The following is an 18,061-nucleotide window of genomic DNA, read 5'->3' on the forward strand; positions in this document are numbered from 1 at the left end:
CCTAATAATTCATCCCTTGTGCCTTCGTTAAAGCGGCCACTTCACCTGTCAGACAGAGAGCCCTCAGCTGGAGCTACCGAGGTCTGATGAAGGACACACGCCCGCTTCGTCTTCGTCACGTAAATCTTTAGAACTGTCTTTAGTTTCTTTTCGGACACATTTCCAGTCTTTTACAGTGGTATGTGGTGCTTGGAGTATGAATGAGGAAATCTCTGTTTCTAGCTTCTTTAAAGTCGATCTTATAAGTGGGTTTGCTCTGTGCAATGCAGACTTGCCTTTTCAATCCACCGATTAATTAAAGAGAAGAGACAGAAATCAGCGTCCTGTCTTTCATGCTGCTCTTTCAACTCATGCGCAGGAGTCAAGAGTCAGAGGAGAGTAAAAGGCAGAGGGGCAGAGGTTAACCTCACTCAGGCTGCAGAGCACCAAACAGTAAGCTGCTTTACCAGCAGCCTTCACAGGTGGCAGAGGGCTAAATCAGTTAAATCAGTTAGACAGGAAGAATCGGTCCCAAATGTACAGGAGGGGGCATTTTGACTGGCACAGCAAACTGGTTCAATTCAATTTCCATACAGAGCTGGTGCAGACCAAACTCTTAATCTACAGAGACCCAACAACTTGTCTGACTTAATCTCAGTGGGGGTATTATCCACAGTGACCGCTGAGATAATCCACCTCAGCAACAAAAGAGCTGTTGAACCTGCAAGATGTCCCGCTAGCTGACCACAGCAGACAGGCAGAGGGCGACCGGGCTGAGGGCGACCAGGCTGAGGGCGACCGGGCTGAGGGCGACCAGGCCGAGGGCGACCAGGCCGGGGGCGACCAGGCCGGGGGCGACCAGGCTGAGGGCGACCGGGCTGAGGGCGACCAGGCCGAGGGCGACCAGGCCGGGGGCGACCAGGCCGGGGGCGACCAGGCAGAGGGCGACCGGGCTGAGGGCGACCGGGCCGAGGGCGACCAGGCCGAGGGCGACCAGGCCGGGGGCGACCAGGCTGAGGGCGACCGGGCTGAGGGCGACCAGCCTGGCTGTCTTAGCTGTCATCACATCATGATCAGTGTTGCGACTGCAGCTTGTGATTCCTGACACAATGTCGCAGTCAGCAAAGATCAAAGGGGCCTCCTCCCAGACCTAATCTCAAATTCATAGCACTGGATTAAACAGTGTATCTCTACCCCACATGTAATCCGCAGCCTTCCTCGCTGTTTAAGGCCCGTGTTGACGTCTGCTTTCATCACAATAGATCATTCTTAGCCATCAAGAGAGTATAAATCAGAAGACGACACCCCGAAGATATAATTCTTTGTCTGGTGACTGTCTTTGAAATCTGGGAATGATTTGCATGTTGAAGCCTTCTGACAGTAGCGCATCAGAGGCTCTAGAGAAACATTCAATCACAACATCAACATTTCAGCTCATATAAACACTCCAGCAATTTCACCCACTGTCTCTTTGATGCACAGATCACACAGCACTCACCTCAAATCAGTCCAGATAATCTCTGTGTCACTTACTCAGTACAGAATAACGATGGTCGGTTTCCTTACCTGCGTGTCTACAGGTGGCTCTGCATGCCGGTGGCGTAGAGATCCACAGTGTGGCACAGCCGGCACAGATCTGCTGGGATTGCCCCAGCGACCGCCTGGGGCTAACGGGATTAACCAGCACCACCTGAGGGTTAAGTCACAATCCTGGACTGTGAGCCATCACAGATTAGAGGCAGAGAAAGGCATCGTGAGGACATCATACCTGTAACCTATAAACTGTTGTCACCTCCCACCACAGTAGAGAGCAACAAGCAACAAGGGGTGATTTCCTCCTCACCTGACCACAGACTCCAGGGATTTCAGATCAGAAGAACACCCTTTTCCGCTCGTTGCAGACTACAGCCGTTCACATAAAGTGCAAAATGAAAAAAACATCTGCAATATTATGTGTTGACACATCTGGATCATGGATTTGGGTTTGTGTTACACATCTGTAGCAAAGAAGAGATGTGTGACATGTCATCTATACTGTCTAAAAATCTCCTGCCCCCTCCTCATTACAGTTTCATCCCCGGAGAGTGACGCAGGGCCACTCGCTGACTGCTCAGCCATGAGCTTATTGAAGACGGCCTTTTGACTAAATAGTCATAGACAGTCAGGACAGAAGAAGGTAAAGCTTATTAGTCCGTCTCAGGGTCTGGACAGGACTCTGATGATCCACTTCCCAGCTTGTTCCTCCAGCTGTATGAAGACTACAGCTCGATCAGAAATGTCAAGAAAAAAAAAAGCTTTTCTTGCAATCAACCACATCTCCAATATGGCCCGAGACGCTGAGCAGCAGAGGCAGAGAATAAGTAATCACAGTTACTTGAGTACTGTATGTACAATTTTGAGGTACTTTACTTGAGTATTTCAGTTTTCTGCTACAGTGTACTTCTACTCCACTTCAATTCATTGGGAAATAAGTTACTGAGCTACTTTTATTTGAGCTAAATGTTAACGTCAAGATGCTAACATGCTTACAATGATGATGCTAACAGTCTAATGTTTAACAGGTACTATAATAAGCAGGTAAATTAAATGACTGTAAGTTAGTTTGTAAAACTAAAACTTGGTTGTGAAAGTTTCAGTCCTGTTTTGGGAAGGTGATAGCTGGTTAAATGATCAGCGAGCTGCCTGCCCTGATGTTTACAGGTAATGCGTTTCAGAGCTTTCGGGCGTTACTGACAAAGGCTGCATCCCTGATTTTCTTTTGGCTGTTGCTCGGAAATGGTAAATGGTCATCATCATAGAGAATAATAAGAGAGATTTTAACTTAATCTATACAATAATAAAGGTATATTTCTATTTATTTATGATGTTATTGCAAATATGTCTAGTGTATCAGCCAAAAACAGGTAATTAGGATTTAAAGATATATTCTAAATGCATCAAAAAAGGCCTCAATCTATAGTAAAAAGTTACCTCCTGTAGCCAGGAATGACCCAGCTGAGGCTGGTGGGCATGTAATTTTGCAGGTGTTTGGTCATTAACACTTTTGATTTGGCAGTCGTTTACTCATAAGTAGGTATTCTGACATTGTTGTTTTTGTAATTCAGTAAAAGATCTGAATATTTCTCCCACAACTGTTTTACAGTGAACATGGAGGATGGAAGGTAGTGGGGTGGATTAAAAGCCACAAACAGTAAGGAAATGAGAGGAAAGAAAAGAGAGAATCAAAATAAAGATGTTCAGAGGAAATGAGGATGAAGAGGAGAAGAGAAAGCATGGCGTGACGATGGCTGACAGCGATTAGCAAGGATCCAGCACTGCAGGGCGTAGCTGACAGGACGTGCACGTTTGACTGTAAGACACAGGTTTAACAGACAAACAGGTATCAGAAAGCCACAGACAAGTAGAAAAACATTCACCAGGTAGGTCAGGTGCACAGCTGAGCTCATGAAGAAAGGCCTGTTGTTGTGGTTGAGAATGGAAACCACAGATCGATTTATGGTGCTGATGAGGCAGGAGGCAGCGGGAAGATCCCATTATCAGCTCAGCGGAGGATAAGCTGGGAGAACAGGTCAATGACACAGACCCTTGGCTGGAATATCGCAGCGCCATAGTGGCCTAAATTCTTTTGAACATCTGGATAAGACACAGGACAAGGGACAGAGACTGGGGGGAGTGTGAGAGGGAATGCAAACTGAACAAGGGTCGCTGATTTGGGGGAAACTTTGTAGGAAACCATAGTAGTTCACGTTATTGATCTTTGTTTGAATTTGTTCATGTTTAATTAGTTGTAAAGAGACTGAAAAGAGCAGTGGTCAGTGATGGTGTGAGGAGAGAAGAGAGAAGACGGATGTGATGAAAGAGAAAGCAGGTGAAGAGGTAAAGCCCTGGATGATCTGTGACGGGAGATAATCCTGATTAGCTCTGACATAAAGACATGCTGGAAGTCGCTCTCACTCACTCACACATGGACCTCATGTACAAACATTAGCACACACACTCTTACAAACATCTGTTTAAAGCCGTCATCTCACAATGGAAAAGTACTGCATTACAAGTAAAAGTCCAGAGGAAAGAGAGGAAAAATCATTACAAGTGTACTTAAGTAAAAATTCTCATAATGCACAATTTGACCTTATTATATGAGCTATATTACTCGATGGTTATCCTTGTACCTGGTCTAAGTGGCTACTTTTAATTAATTCATATTCTGTTTGGTAATGTAATCTATAAACACGCATCATATTCAATCAACTTTTCATGTTGCTGTTTCTGCAGCAGAGTAAAAACACAAACAGTATTTCTCTGAAATATATTAACTGTATTAAGTAATAATGATAAAAATATTGAAATGAAGTAATAAGAAGCATGAAATGGAAAAACAAAAGTAGTTACCTCCAGCTTGCACCAGTGTACATTCATTGAGTAAATGTACTTAAACATTGTCTTTAATTTCCAGCATCTGCATCTAAGCACAAATACACAACACGGTCTTCAATATGCTTTTACTTTTATGTCTGCTTGCTTACTTTAGTTTATCATTGGTGTGTGTGTGTGTATGTGTGTGTGTTGTCCTGAAAGAGGCCAACGTTATTAAGCTTTAGTTGAGGTAATGGTGCCCTCTTGTGGCCAAAAGCAGGACATGACATTTGACAAAGTAAGTTAAAAATGCAAAGTAAAAAGGTCATGAAGGCAAAAAGTGCAGCAGAAATCAGGTGTTGCTTTTACCTGTGAGTTTTATTGTGAAATCCTTAACGTACTCTACACAGGAGTGCACAGGCCTTACAGAACATGCCCTGCATGCATCAACACTGTCCGAATCATCTACTGCTGCTGTTAAAGAAAACTTGAACAGACACCAAATTTACAAAACTACAAATGATAAGTAGAGTAAAAAAGACTTCTATTTTTAAAACCCTTCCCTCATGCTGATTATAGTAAAAAAAATATTCACAGAAAAAGGCACAAGTAAACATGTAAGACAGAACGTAGGCACAATGCAAAGGCACAAACCTAAAGTGATTACAGCACATGAATAGTGGCTTTACGCAGAGACGTGTACATGACGGGAGGCTCGATGGACACAACAGGATCAGCATCATTTTCTACAACTGTTCCTGTGCGTTAACTATCTTTTAAACGCTTCAGCTAACTTTCTGGAAGAGTGGGAAAGAAAATTAATACATTTGGGAGCGCAGAGGTGGGTTAAATACAGCAAGGAAACCAAAAAAAGAGACAAAGAGTGGAGAGAAAAACAGAGGAGGAAGAGGGGTCGCAGAGGAAGTCATCTTCAGCTCTCCACAACAAGCAGACCAAAAACAAGACTTGAGGAGGAGTGGACTCGGTGTCCCAATCTAGGTCAAGAGGCGCAACGCCAGCGCTGCCCCTCCCCGACATCCTTCCTCTCCCCTTCCCTCGCTCCTCCTTTCCCAGAGAAAACTGGAAATGCTGGCAGAGCCCTCCCTCTGCCCGCCTCCATCTGTGCCTCCCCAGGTTTCTTTCTTTCTTCCCCCCACCATCTCATTCTCTCTCATTTCCCCTTTCTCCTTACTCCCCACTACCATTACATACTTCTTTCTTTTTGAACCCTCCCACCCCCAATGCCTGACACTACTAAATCAGCAGCATGTGGGCTTAATGGAAACCAGACCCTGACCCATTCCTCTCTAGCCTGCAGGCTTCCTTGTACACTTAATTAGCTTCATCAGCCTCTTTAGCTTTAGCATGAGACGCAGAACGACGGACAGTGCTGCTGTGGTTTTACTCTGAACGAGCTGAGATGGGCAGAATTTGTATTTAATCCTAGTCCAGCAGTGGACCTCCACATGTGTCCACTGTGTTTTTAGTGTTGCAGTCTAAACATGGTGGCTGTGGTGGGAGGAGGGGAGGCTGGAGCCCCTGTGTCTGTGTGCAAAAACCCTTATGTGCCTTTGTTTGGGTAAGTTATCCCTACGCCTCGGTGTGTGTGTGTGTGTGTGTGTGTGTGTGTGTGTGTGCGCATATGTGGACATGCATGCACAAATGTGTTGGGTTTTTTTTTTGTGACACTGGTGCATGTGTGTGTGAGCAGAGATAATGGGCCCAGTGGGAGACAGTCATGGATGCACACAGCTGTCATTCCTGGCTGGAGGATCAGCTTCTTCTGCGAGTGTGTGTGTGTGTGTGTGTGTGTGTGTGTGTGTGTGTGTGTGTGTGTGTGTGTGTGTTTAATAAGTACAGGAAGCTCTGCTTTACTCACACACACACACACACACACACACACACACACACACACACACACACACACAGTATCTGCAGTGAAGCAACCTCAGCAAAACAACAATAAACAGAATCAAAAGTGCAAATAAAGAAAAATGTCGAAAAACACATGTAGGACTCGCTCATATGAATGCGATATTTGTTTCAATAGCTATAAGCTGATGTTTGTGTATTAGGTTTGGTAGAAATGGGCATTCCTAGTGTGTCATGTGTCCTCTACAGTACGCATTTGGTGGCTTTTCATGTTGTGATGGAATAAATGTGATTATTTAAAGAAATAGAGGTGCTTCTGCAGATATCTGGATCTCAGAAAGGGAGGCACAGGAGAAAGACTTTGAGGCCAGCAGAGGGAAACTGTAGTTCCACAGGCGCCGACTTTAACCACTTTTGTATTATTTCACATAAGCAATAAAAGTTCTCACAATGAACAGGGCCCAAGACGGTGACTCATCCTCGGCTTCCTTAGACTAGTACTGCGTCAAACCTTCTTTCCACCACGCCGTAAGCGAACTCTGTGAGGGCAACGACTGTGCCAGGCTAACGACGAATACCCGTTCTATCTCTTCAGCTTCTGTACGTCACACCCAGTCCTGCAGCGACCGTTTGCAGTGCACCAAGGCCCTCGGTGTCTCTTTGTTCTGAAGAGTCCTGAGGATGGCGTAGATTAGGATGAGGATGCACAGGATGAGCACCAGAGGGACGATCACCATGATCAGGGTCATGACCTTTGATTCATTGTCAGCCACCGTCACGACCACGTTCACCTCTTTGTCCCCCTCTTCCTCTGCGCTGTCAGGCTGAGAGGTCTGGTCTTCCTCTGGGTTCGTGTCTTTGTCCCAGCCCCTGTCCGGCTCTTTGTGCTCATCTCTGCCTCGGTCTGAAGGCTTGACTGGTTTGTCTTTTGGCTCCTGGTCAGTGTCCGGGTCGGGCTGCGGGTCAGGGACTCCCACACAGCCCATGAAGTCCTTCAGGATGGAGCGAGGGTAGCCTTTGTCTGCTTCTGTTCTGCGATTGTCAAACCTCCAGTAATTGGTGCCTTTGTAGAAATAGGTGTAAGCTGCACGAGAGGAAAATAAGAGTTAGCCAGCTCATGTGCAGTGGAGTATTATGTGAATAGAGTGTAGAATAGGTACAGGGTTGATATTTGGTGTCCAGGCGCTCGACTTCCTGCTGAACTGTACGGCTATTTCCTTGTTAGGAGTGACAAAAATAACTCTCAATCAGGGGAAGGTAGACTGCTTAATTACTCCACTATGACTGACGGGGTGCATTTGACATGTGTGTGCCATGTGAGTGTGTGGCTGGCAGACTGGAGCTGAACCAGCACAAAGGTTTTATTTCCTTATTTCTAAAGTGAATACAGTTGTGTTTTGATCCCGTCCCGTTTGGATTCAGTCCTATTTTCAAGGGAGTAAAGCTTATTCACTTTCTTGGTGAGTTAGATGAGAAGACTGATGCCACTCATATCTGTGCAGTAAATGTGAGGCTACCGCCAGCAGCCAGCTCACTTATCTCAGCTTAAAGGCTGGAAGCGGGGGCTAACAGCTAGTCTGGCTCTGTCTAAAGGCTTAAAACGACCTACCAGCATCTCTAAAGCTTAAACATGTTAATGTGTATAAAAGCCACAGTGTACAAATGAAAATGAACAGTTTACTGTGTCGGACCACTACTGCCAGGCAACCAGCAGAGATTTGTCAGGATGACGTTTTTACGTTTTGGTTTTTATACGAACTGAAAAAATGAGATGTGACTTGAGGTTGTGGCAGGCGGATTTTGTTCCATTTGGACACAACCGGACGAGTCGTTTCCCCCAATTCCAGTCTTAATGCTAAGCTAAGTCAAACTATTCCTTTAAAACTTATGAGAAGTGTCAGACTGACTGGAGAACAGGGCAGCCTCTCTGTTTGGTTCATGATTCTTTCAGTACTTCAGCCATTTTGATCGAATTTGACCAAGACAAAGTATGAAACCCATAAAACTGATAAATGTGTGCTGATCCTTCAGTTTGTCATTTCATTTGTAAAGACTCCCTCATCCACCATGTTTCCACATGGGAAATCTAACTTTGTGCAAACAGAAAGCAGACACAGGACTGATTCTTAGGGGACAGCTCAGCATCGAATGGACCCGGGCTGACACACCAGACTGCTCAGAAAATGTGGAACTACGAGAAAACAAAACGTCAGCAGGACGTGTTGCTCAGATGCATTAAGATTTGGCAAAGGGACGTAAAAAGAGGCACCTTCTCGGCCTTCTTGGGGTAAATTTCTGTGTGCAGATAACGTTCATTGGTGGAGAGCAGGCTTGCAGAGACACTGGAGCAGTTTGGGTGGAGATGAGATTGGACTGTTACAGAGTGCATTTAGCAGCTCTGCCACAAATCTAATTTCCAAAGGAAGGACGGGCCAACCCTCAAACCAGAGCTCTCATTTCTCCCCTCCCTCTCTCTCCCCCTCACCCCCTCACCCTTCTCTCTGCTCACTCCAGCCTACCTAGTCTCAAATGTAATTTCTTTCCCTCCCTGTCTCTTACACACCCCGTTTCACCCGTGAAACCTTTCATTCTTTCTTTTCCTCCACTTCACTTCACTCATGCTGTTCTCCCTCCTTCGAGGAGCTTTTGGAGTCTGTTAGAATTCCCATAAACACAACCTTCAAATGAGGGCTGCATTTGCTTTATTTAAAGTCCTTATTTACCGGCATCATCGCTGAGGAAGGCTCCTTTAGGCGAGTGGGGGATCCTGCCCCATCTGCTGTTTGGCTTGGGGAAGTCACGGTCTGTAGTCCGGGTCTCCTCATTGTATCGCCAGTATCTGCATGCAGACAGTAAGATGTGCAGAGACGTGTGCAGATTCATACAGTGTAGAACAAGTCTGTGAGTGCGTGATATACTCTACCTGTCTCCAGAGAAGAAGTACGTGTAGCCGTTGGGCTCCCACCAGATTGCTGTGTCTATCTTGTGTGCAGGAACTCCTTGTCCATACTCATGCAGGGGCTGTGGGTAACCTGGCAGCACATCAGCCTCCCTGAACACCCAGTATCTATCATCTGCAGGGACAAAGGGATTTGCATTTCTCCACAGAGACAGTATAAGAGAAGGGAAATATGTGGGAAAAGCAATGAGGGAGAGAGGGGAGAAAAGCAGCGGCAGATAGAGTGAAAGCCAGATTTCATGGGTTTATTCATTCCAGAGGAAAAGCAGAAAGGACAGGCAAGGTAGAAATGGTAGGCACAACACTTATTTTCCAAGATTTCCAACGTGGCAGCCAATTTGTTCTCTGAATCTAACCTTTGGGCACACTTTTCAGCCACTTTCCACGTCCACTGCCAGGGCACTGCTGCACTGTGCCACAGCAGGCTCATTATAATAGCTAAGTTTTGGGCTTTTATTAATCGGTGCACACTTATTTTGAAATGATGTTTGAACATTTTGAACTGATGTTTTGTCTACTACAGCGGTGAAATCGTCTTGGATTCACATGCTCAACATCTCTGCATATGCTGTGCTATCCAAGGACTGTTTGAGCAGAGTAGAATCAACTTATTCAGCTTGTCTTACACCCGTCACTCTCAGCGAAGTCAACGAAAAGCAAGAAGAACAACATAAATCAACATTAACAGGAACGTCCCGCGGCTGTTAATGACAGTAAATCTGTGATCAAAAGCTCAGAAAATGCTTAAAATGCATGACGAATCAAAACGGGGCCTGACTGTAACAGTGAAACCTCTGCAGCTGTTAACCTGTGGAGCAGCAGAGGAGGCTGATGCAATCCTCCACCTCTCTCATGAGGCCTTTTAGGGCTCAGCTGGAGCTCAGTCTTACTGGACCAGCAACGCTGCCACACTGCACAGACAGCAATGCACAGTAACAGACACAGACTCTGAGGCAGCCATATGCACATGCAAACACTCATTCTCATCTGTATCTGCAGCCATGGTTCAACAGTGAATCGTTTGGCTGGAGGACTTCTTTTCTTTTTACGTAACTTCAAGCATTTTAAATATTTGTGTGTGTGTGTGTGTCAGATGCAGAGAGTTATAGCTGTGTTGAATTATTACCACATCCTCGTAAATCACATCGTGTGAGAGAAAATCTGCTGACTTTGCACTGTTTCCTCTCAGTCTCAATCAAAGCGCAGATCAGATTTGTGTTTAGAGAACACGCTCTTACATAGCTCCACGCTGGCTTCAGCGTCGCTCGGGGAAAAGTCGCTGAGAGAAACTAAGCAGACGTTCGTTAAACTGTACACAGAAAGCTTCGACGTAGCACGCTGCAGTCTGTGCAGCATGTGGGTGCTGTGCACACAAAATGACAGGTTTTTTGGTTACGAGCAGCCTTGACCTACCTTTGAAGAAGACAAATTTGCCATCATGGCGCTCGTAGGCAGCATCAATGTCACTAGGCAGGCCGATCCAGAAGACAGATATCGGCATCGGGTAGTTATCCAAGACCCGGTTCCTCCGCACACGCCAGAACCAGCGACCCTGAGCAAGCAAGCAACAGTGATGTTTATCTTTCATCAAAATGATTTACTTTTGGCTTCCAAAAGCACGACCTGAAGATTTCCTGACCTCTGACGGTTCAATGATTCTGAACTTCTCACCTTGAAAACAAACATCTCCCCCCTCAGCATGGTCACTGTGTCAAAGTCTCCGTCACAGATATTTGGGGCCTGGTGGTCCGGCAGCTTGGGAGGTCGGGGGGGAGCAGGGGGCGGAGGAGGAGGAGGAGGAGGGAGGTCATCTTTTCTAATGCTTGGGGTGACAGGTTCAGGTTCTGGGCTAGGCTGGGGATCAGTGGGGGCGGAGGTGGGGAGGACAGGAGGCGATGTAGGACCGGGGCTCGGCTCCGGCCGGCCGGGCGGACGCCGGCTGGCGTCTGTCGGGTCGGGTGATGCAGGCGGGGGGTCAGTGAGAGGAGTGAAGGTGGGTTCATCTTCAAGAGAAGAAGTGGGGGTGGGCAAGTCATCGCTGGGTTCGCCGTCAGGGGCAGGAGGAGAGGTGGGGGGAGCATCAGTGATGACAGGAGGACCTGAGGAAAAGATGAAGAGCGTGGCCTCAGAACAGGAGAGAAAAACGTCTTTTTCCTCTCGTGTTTTCACATTAAATGCAAACGAGCTTCCATCTGAGATTAAATAAATTCCTCCCGCCTGCCTGTGTGGCCTTCACCATCAATAACTTCTTTCATGCTCTCTCTCTTTCCCCTCACAATATCCTCTCTAATTCCCCCTCACACAAAGAAATGTAATTTTCCATTTTGTGCAGCAGCTCTACGCTCATCTGACGGGCTGCTCTTCTGGAAAAATCAGTCCTGCTGGTTGCTAAGAGGAGAAAACACACAGATGCAGCCATTATGTAATGTGCAACGACAGCTGATGGGCTTGAAGATGTACTGAGTTACACTGAGCCATAAATATTGCTGGGAATATACGAAGGCTGATGCTGGCCAGTGACTCAGCTATCAGCATGTGGAGAAACTCAGCGTGTGAGCCCTCTGTTTGTGTCTGAGCCTCTGCTTTCTCAGTCTTAAAACAGGGCTAGAGGCAACGTGACAGTAAACACAAACAGTTGAAACAAAGCCCTTGTACACTGGCAGGCAGTTCTAACTTAAAGCTGCACTAATTGATTTGTTTTTGGCCCTTGAAAGCAGCAGAGCAGGCAGTAAACACAACACTGACATATCATCACCTTATAAAGCCACGTTAAACATGACATATGAGCAAACAGCAGCACTACCAGCAGACAGGGAGCAACATCAGCATTCGTTTAAAGTAGTGTTTCAGGCCACCTAACGGGTGTACGTCCAATATTCACCCTCTGTTTGCTGTAAATCTGTTTGGGTTTCCAGAAAGGGAGGGGAGTAATCTCTTATTATCATTAGCTGCTAAAAGCTCCGCTACGTTCACCAGCTAGCCTTCTTTGAAAAGACGTCGAGAGAGTGCAGTCGCGGTCTGTCAAAGGCTGAAATGCTCAGCAGAGCTGAGAGGAACTGCAGTGACACCTTTCAAATTACACAGAGATTTGATCCATTGTTAAAACAACTAGAAATATAGATCATCACTGCTGTATGGATCAGTTGACTGATGCAGAGGTTTAATCTTTATATCCCTTTTTGCTTCATGCTACACGTGAACACAGACTTATAGTAACACTCTGAATGACTCGTGCATCATTTCGCAGTCGCTTTGTCGTATGAGAGACCAGCTTTTACAGCAAGAAGCGGATCCTGCTCATCGTCAGCAGCTGGTGAGACTGTCACCAGAACAGTGAAGTCAACAGATGAGCTGCTGCTCTCCTGCATAAATCCTCTACAAAGAAACCCTAATGTTTATTTTTATGAACGGAGTTTGTGCTGTGTTAATCTCTATTTAAACTCCTCGGGTCCTTTTTCTCGTCCAATCAGAGCTTTTCCTCGAGCTCAGTCCTTAAGTAAAGTAAACTCCTGTAAAGTTCTGTCAAAACATTTGCCGTTCGGTATTTACAGCACCAAACCTACAAGATTCTTCACATCTGTGAAAACTGGAGTTTACTGTGGGGCAGATGGCTCGTGTGGGCGTATCAGTGGGCCAGAGCAGTGTGGGTACGGAAAGATGTGGGGCTTGCTGGGCAAACTGAAACCATGGACAACATTCCCAAAGTGAATCAGATTTTTTTTTTTTTGTATCTCTATCTCTTCCTCTCTTCTCTTCGTTACGAGAGGAGTGACCAGGACCAAACACTGTACAGTAAAGAAATGAAAAAAGGAAAACATGAGCTTTGTTTTTGTCTCCAGCAAAATAAAATCACAAGTCGCTCATTCGGTGTAAATAATGTCATCATGAATTTATGTCTGCAGTATGACACAAGTGAGGATTTTGTCCTGTAATTACAGCTCTTATTACAGGGCTACAGCAGAAACACACACAAACAGTACTCTGTCACACAGACACACACACAAATATGTCATCTGTCAAATAACAATGTAATCCATTCATGCAGGGAAAGCATGAGGGCATCATAACGGCATGCAGGACGAGCTGTCTGAGCAGGCTTTCGCATACGCTCAGAGCTGCTTTCCAAGGCTTCTCGTCTCCACGCCCCACAGTGACTTCAAAGCCAAAGCAGTTCGAGTGTTAAGGCGAAACGTGAAAAGCGTGGAGCTGACAGTTCTGTTCATGCGCCCCCTGACGTGTTGGTTTTAATCAGCGGAGCCAAAGCTGAGTTTGACGTTAGCTGAATATCATCTGCTGTCTATATCACAGTATTTGTATTTGGAAAGCGCAGTTTCACTGGCAGTAGAGACTGAAGTCAATATAAAACCTGTCTGTGAAGCCGGTCCAGTCCCACTATTCGTTTGGCATCATAACATTTTCCCATCATCTCTTTGTGTGAATACAGACCTCTGACACGTCTCTCTGCAGATAATGAGATCTTATAGACGCTGCCATTAAAGTACTCTCTGAGCCTCAAGTCACTGAGTTCTGCAGGTCACTTTAAATAACTGCACTGTGGAAGACGTACATAGATGCATCAGTACGGCGTTCTCACCGTATATGTACTGTATTCCTTTGATGTCATCCTCATGTAATGTGAAGTTGTGTGTATGGATCCACTGGTAGAAAGGAGCCATTATGGCACTGGGATTATCTGAGTGCTCCAGGCCCAAAGCATGACCGAGCTCATGCACCGCCACCAGGAAGAGGTCTACACCTGCAGGCCAGACAGCGACACACATACAGCATGGACATGACAATGTATGGAACTGAGATCATGTCTCTCTTGTAATGTTGCAGTAAAACTTTAAACTCCAGTTTCAAGTCATGGCAATGCTATCAGGATATTGTTCACTAAGGCCAAGATGAGGAAAACATTTTGATTAAATCAAGCTCATAAATTATTCTAACAAGTTAATCAGCTGGCGAGTTTATTAACGTCATAGTGAAGAAATCAAATTCTTTGTCATTGACGTGCAGCCGGCGACCAGGAGAGACAAGACCACACCTCACCAGCTAACGGTTGGACAGATTCTCCCTCTGCCAGGAAGTCACAGGTTCAATCCCCACAAGAAAAATAAACCCACACACCTTCTGGGTTCTGGTTGTCCAGCGTCCACGGCTCATCAGCATCAAAGTGCGTATCCCCACCTACTCCCGGTCCGGGGTAGAAGGCGTGGGCCAGTGAGCCACCCTCACCATCAAACAGCGACATATCGCCATGGAAACCAGAGGCGAACAGCAACAGAATGTCAGCGAGCGCCGCCCGGCTGCTGTTGGTGTTGATTTCAGCAGGTAGCTCCTCAAAGGTGAGCGGCGTGACGCGTCTCCACACGTCGAAGGCCTTGCGGATTGCAACGAGCGTCCGCTCCTCACCCAGCGAGGAGGGGATGAGCTGGGTCATTACACTGCAGCCGGGAGAGGAAACAGGTTAGAGTCGCTACGTTCAATATTCTGCTTTAGTCTCGTCTGATTTTCACGTTTCAGTGCCGTAAACCTGTAGGTGATGTGGTCTTTATCCCACTGCTGCCCAGTGAGAGCGTAGCGTTTCTTCCTCGCGCCATCATCTACCTCCGCCGCCTCTCTGTCCGGGAGGCCACAGCGAGGTCGACGCATGGCCCTGCACAGCCACCCACACACACACACACACACACACACACACACACACACACACACACACACACACACAGAGGACGTTAAAACTGCAAATCATGGCTGCAGAAAATGCAGTTTGCACAGGTTGAATAATGACCTTTTTCTCATGGCCATCAACTCAACCTTTATTAGGTGGCACGGTGGAACAAGTGGAGACACTGTCGCCTCACAGCTAGAAGGTCCTGGTTCAAATCCCACTGTGGGCGCTGGGGGCGTGTCCTCCACCATGCCTTCAGTGCCTGCCGGCCTTTCTGTGTGGAGTTTGCATGTTCTCCCTGTGCTCACCTGGGGGATCCTCCATAAAATACCCACTAAAAACATGCAAGAAGATCACCACCTGACCAACGGTGACGAAGAGAGCTGGGCCCCCGGGTGCCGGTCGGATGGCAACCCACCACTCCTGGTCTGCCGCGGAGACCAGGATGGGTCAAATGCGGAGGAATTAATTTCAGGGGAAGCACGGCGTGAAGCATGTAGTGTGATGTGATAAAAAAAGTACGATTCTTCCTCTTCTTTATACTGTACTATGCTTTTTTTTTAGTCATCTATAGTTGAGAGGGATTTTTGTGAGCTAGGACTAAGATGGTGCAGCATACAGTACTGAACACCCTCTTCAGGACTAAACACAAGGAGAGGAAAGGAAAAAGCTGACTGCATTTTGGGAAATACTCACATGTAAGATTTACACCACTTATATCTGCACTGTACATATGAAGCTACTTAGCTTAGCTTAGCTTAGCTTAGCTTAGCACAAACACTGGAAACACAGGGAAACAGCTAGCCTGGCTCTGTCCAAAGTTACAAACCTGTCAATATGTCTTTTTTGCGCTTTGATTTTGTACACGAGGCACTGTGTGTTCATCAGCGAGCTGTTGCTATGCAGATTTTGTTTCTTGCCACCGAGCCAAGCGAGCTGTTTCCCCATTTCTGCTGAGCAAAGCATACCAGCGTACAGTCATTAGAGTGGTATCAAACTTCTCATCTAACTCGCTGCAAGAAAGGGAATGTCTTAAACTGTCAAGCTATTCCTCTGTGTTCCCATAAACCTCACATACAGCGTGCCCTGAAGAAGGTCACGGCTGAATGTGAGGATGTGACACAACAGCTCGACGAGCCTCGTCAGTCAGGATGTGATGTAAGTGAAATGAAACGGTAATTCAAATCTTATCGCCATAAAAAGTTATTAAAAGCTGGCACTGTTTCAGCAGCCACTGTTAATTATTATTACTGTGTGATGGGGGAAAGCCAGTCTTCTGACACTAATCGCTTCAGGGTGCTTGGTTGCAGAAACTTTCAAAAATGCAAATAAATGAAAATATAATAAAGAAATAAATAACCCCTACATGCTTTAAAACACGCATGCCGCTGATACGCAATGCTGCACGTCTTTGAGGAAAACGTCCTGCAGAACAAAAGCACAGCTTCAAAACGATGTGGAGCTTACGAGACAGTAGCAGGGTCCATCTCTCCGGTCACCTGCAGGCCGTAGAAGCGCTGCATGTCGCTGATGGCTTTGGACAGAATCTGAGCTGACTGCATGGTGGACATCTGTCTGCTGGCCTGGGACAGGTAGCCGAACTTACGAAGCCACGCCTGTCGAGGAGGAAGGGACAGTTTTGAGAGTCTGGCTTGAACACACGCGCCTGTGTTTGTGTTTGTGTGTGCGATGCATGGTGTGCACTGTATATGACAGCTTCGACTGGTAATGCTGATCCAGGAACAGGTCACTGACTAATGAGCAGAGAGAGCATCTGAGGAGTTAAAAGAAAAGAGAAAGTAGAGATAGAAACCAGATGGCTTCCATTACAACATTACAACATTCCTGCTCTCTCATTCCTTCTCCTCACTGACAGCCAAGACGAGGAGAGGAGAGGAGAGGAGAGGAGAGGAGAGGAGAGGAGAGGAGAGGAGAGGAGAGGAGAGGAGAGGAGAGGAGAGGGGATGAGAGGAGAGGAGAGGAGAGGAGAGGAGAGGAGAAGGGAGGAGAGGAGAGGAGAGGAGAGGAGAGGAGAGGAGAGGAGAGGAGAGGAGAGGAGAAGGGAGGAGAGGAGAGGAGAGGAGAGGAGAGGAGAGGAGAGGAGAGGAGAGGAGAGGAGAGGAGAGGAGAGGAGAAGGGAGGAGAGGAGAGGAGAGGAGAGGAGAAGGGAGGAGAGGAGAGGAGAGGAGAGGAGAGGAGAGGAGAGGAGAGGAGAGGAGAGGAGAGGAAGAAGTGGAACCAGGAACACTAAAAGGACGATGACTGAACTGTATAGCACTACTGTAGTACACAAGATACACAATATTCTGCATGCCTGTACTTCAAATGATGGTGAAGCACCATCTGGCTGACAGTCCAGTGACACATCCTGAACTTTCCCTCTTTCTTTCATGTCTGCTGACACTGAAATTGAGCGCGTGAAGCCACGTAGCCGGGCAAACAGGATGATGGGTCCTGGGGGAAAAAATCGCTGTCAAGCTTGAAGCTCTGCCCTTTAAAAAGCCTCAACAGCACAGCTCAAAAACAACAGCACGGGGCCCGCTCACACAGCTGGATCGCTGCACTCATACCTTCACGCGCGCACGGCATGAACACACACACACACACACACACACACACACACACACACACACACACACACACACACACACACACACACACACACACACACACACACACACACACACACACACACACACACACACACACACATCTAACACACAAGCTCATCACGCGTGCACACTCAGAGGAAGAAAAGCCTCAGGTGATGTCTGCATGACATGACCTGAATGCAAAGTGAGAATAGGCGTGTTAACATCAGCACCTGAAGATCAGGAAAGAAGCTCAATAAATATTAAAGTATTGTGTAGCTGTAAGCTGGTTTTTGAACTATTCTAACCTCCATCTGTCCTGAACTGGTGTACTAACAGTTGAAGAATGATTGGATCTTATCAAACTACAATAAACAGCACACAGAATTTTACAGCAATATCATGACAACTGTGAATTTCTATATTTATATTTATTTTATTTATAAGTGGCCCTCTGCTCGGGAAGCCTGGGCTGGACTGGGACCCACAGACGTGACTGTACCTCAGCATTGAAGCTCTCCTCCTCTGGGACATTTGCCGCTGTGCTGCACAGAATCAGGGACAGTAAGGACGACAACGTGATGAAGATCTGAATCCAGGGATGATGGGATGCCATCTTCTTCATCATGTGCT

General features: G+C 46.6%; 1 protein-coding gene across 1 annotated transcript; it reads right to left on the reverse strand.

Annotated features, from left to right (window-relative positions):
• Window positions 1-6,021: 6,021 nt before the first annotated feature.
• On the reverse strand, window positions 6,022-18,056 carry LOC139337969 (matrix metalloproteinase-15-like). Its single transcript, XM_070972828.1, has 10 exons — window positions 17,931-18,056; window positions 16,305-16,453; window positions 14,703-14,825; window positions 14,297-14,613; window positions 13,761-13,922; window positions 10,838-11,265; window positions 10,580-10,718; window positions 9,131-9,281; window positions 8,931-9,046; window positions 6,022-7,291 (listed from the first exon to the last, which is right to left on the reverse strand). The coding sequence occupies exons 1-10, from the start codon at window positions 18,054-18,056 to the stop codon at window positions 6,813-6,815; spliced, it is 2,190 nt and encodes a 729-aa protein (XP_070828929.1). The 3' UTR covers window positions 6,022-6,812.
• Between the last annotated feature and the right edge of the window lie 5 nt (window positions 18,057-18,061).

Source organism: Chaetodon trifascialis, chromosome 10, assembly GCF_039877785.1.
Source record: "Chaetodon trifascialis isolate fChaTrf1 chromosome 10, fChaTrf1.hap1, whole genome shotgun sequence".
Classification (NCBI taxonomy): Eukaryota; Metazoa; Chordata; class Actinopteri; order Chaetodontiformes; family Chaetodontidae; genus Chaetodon; species Chaetodon trifascialis.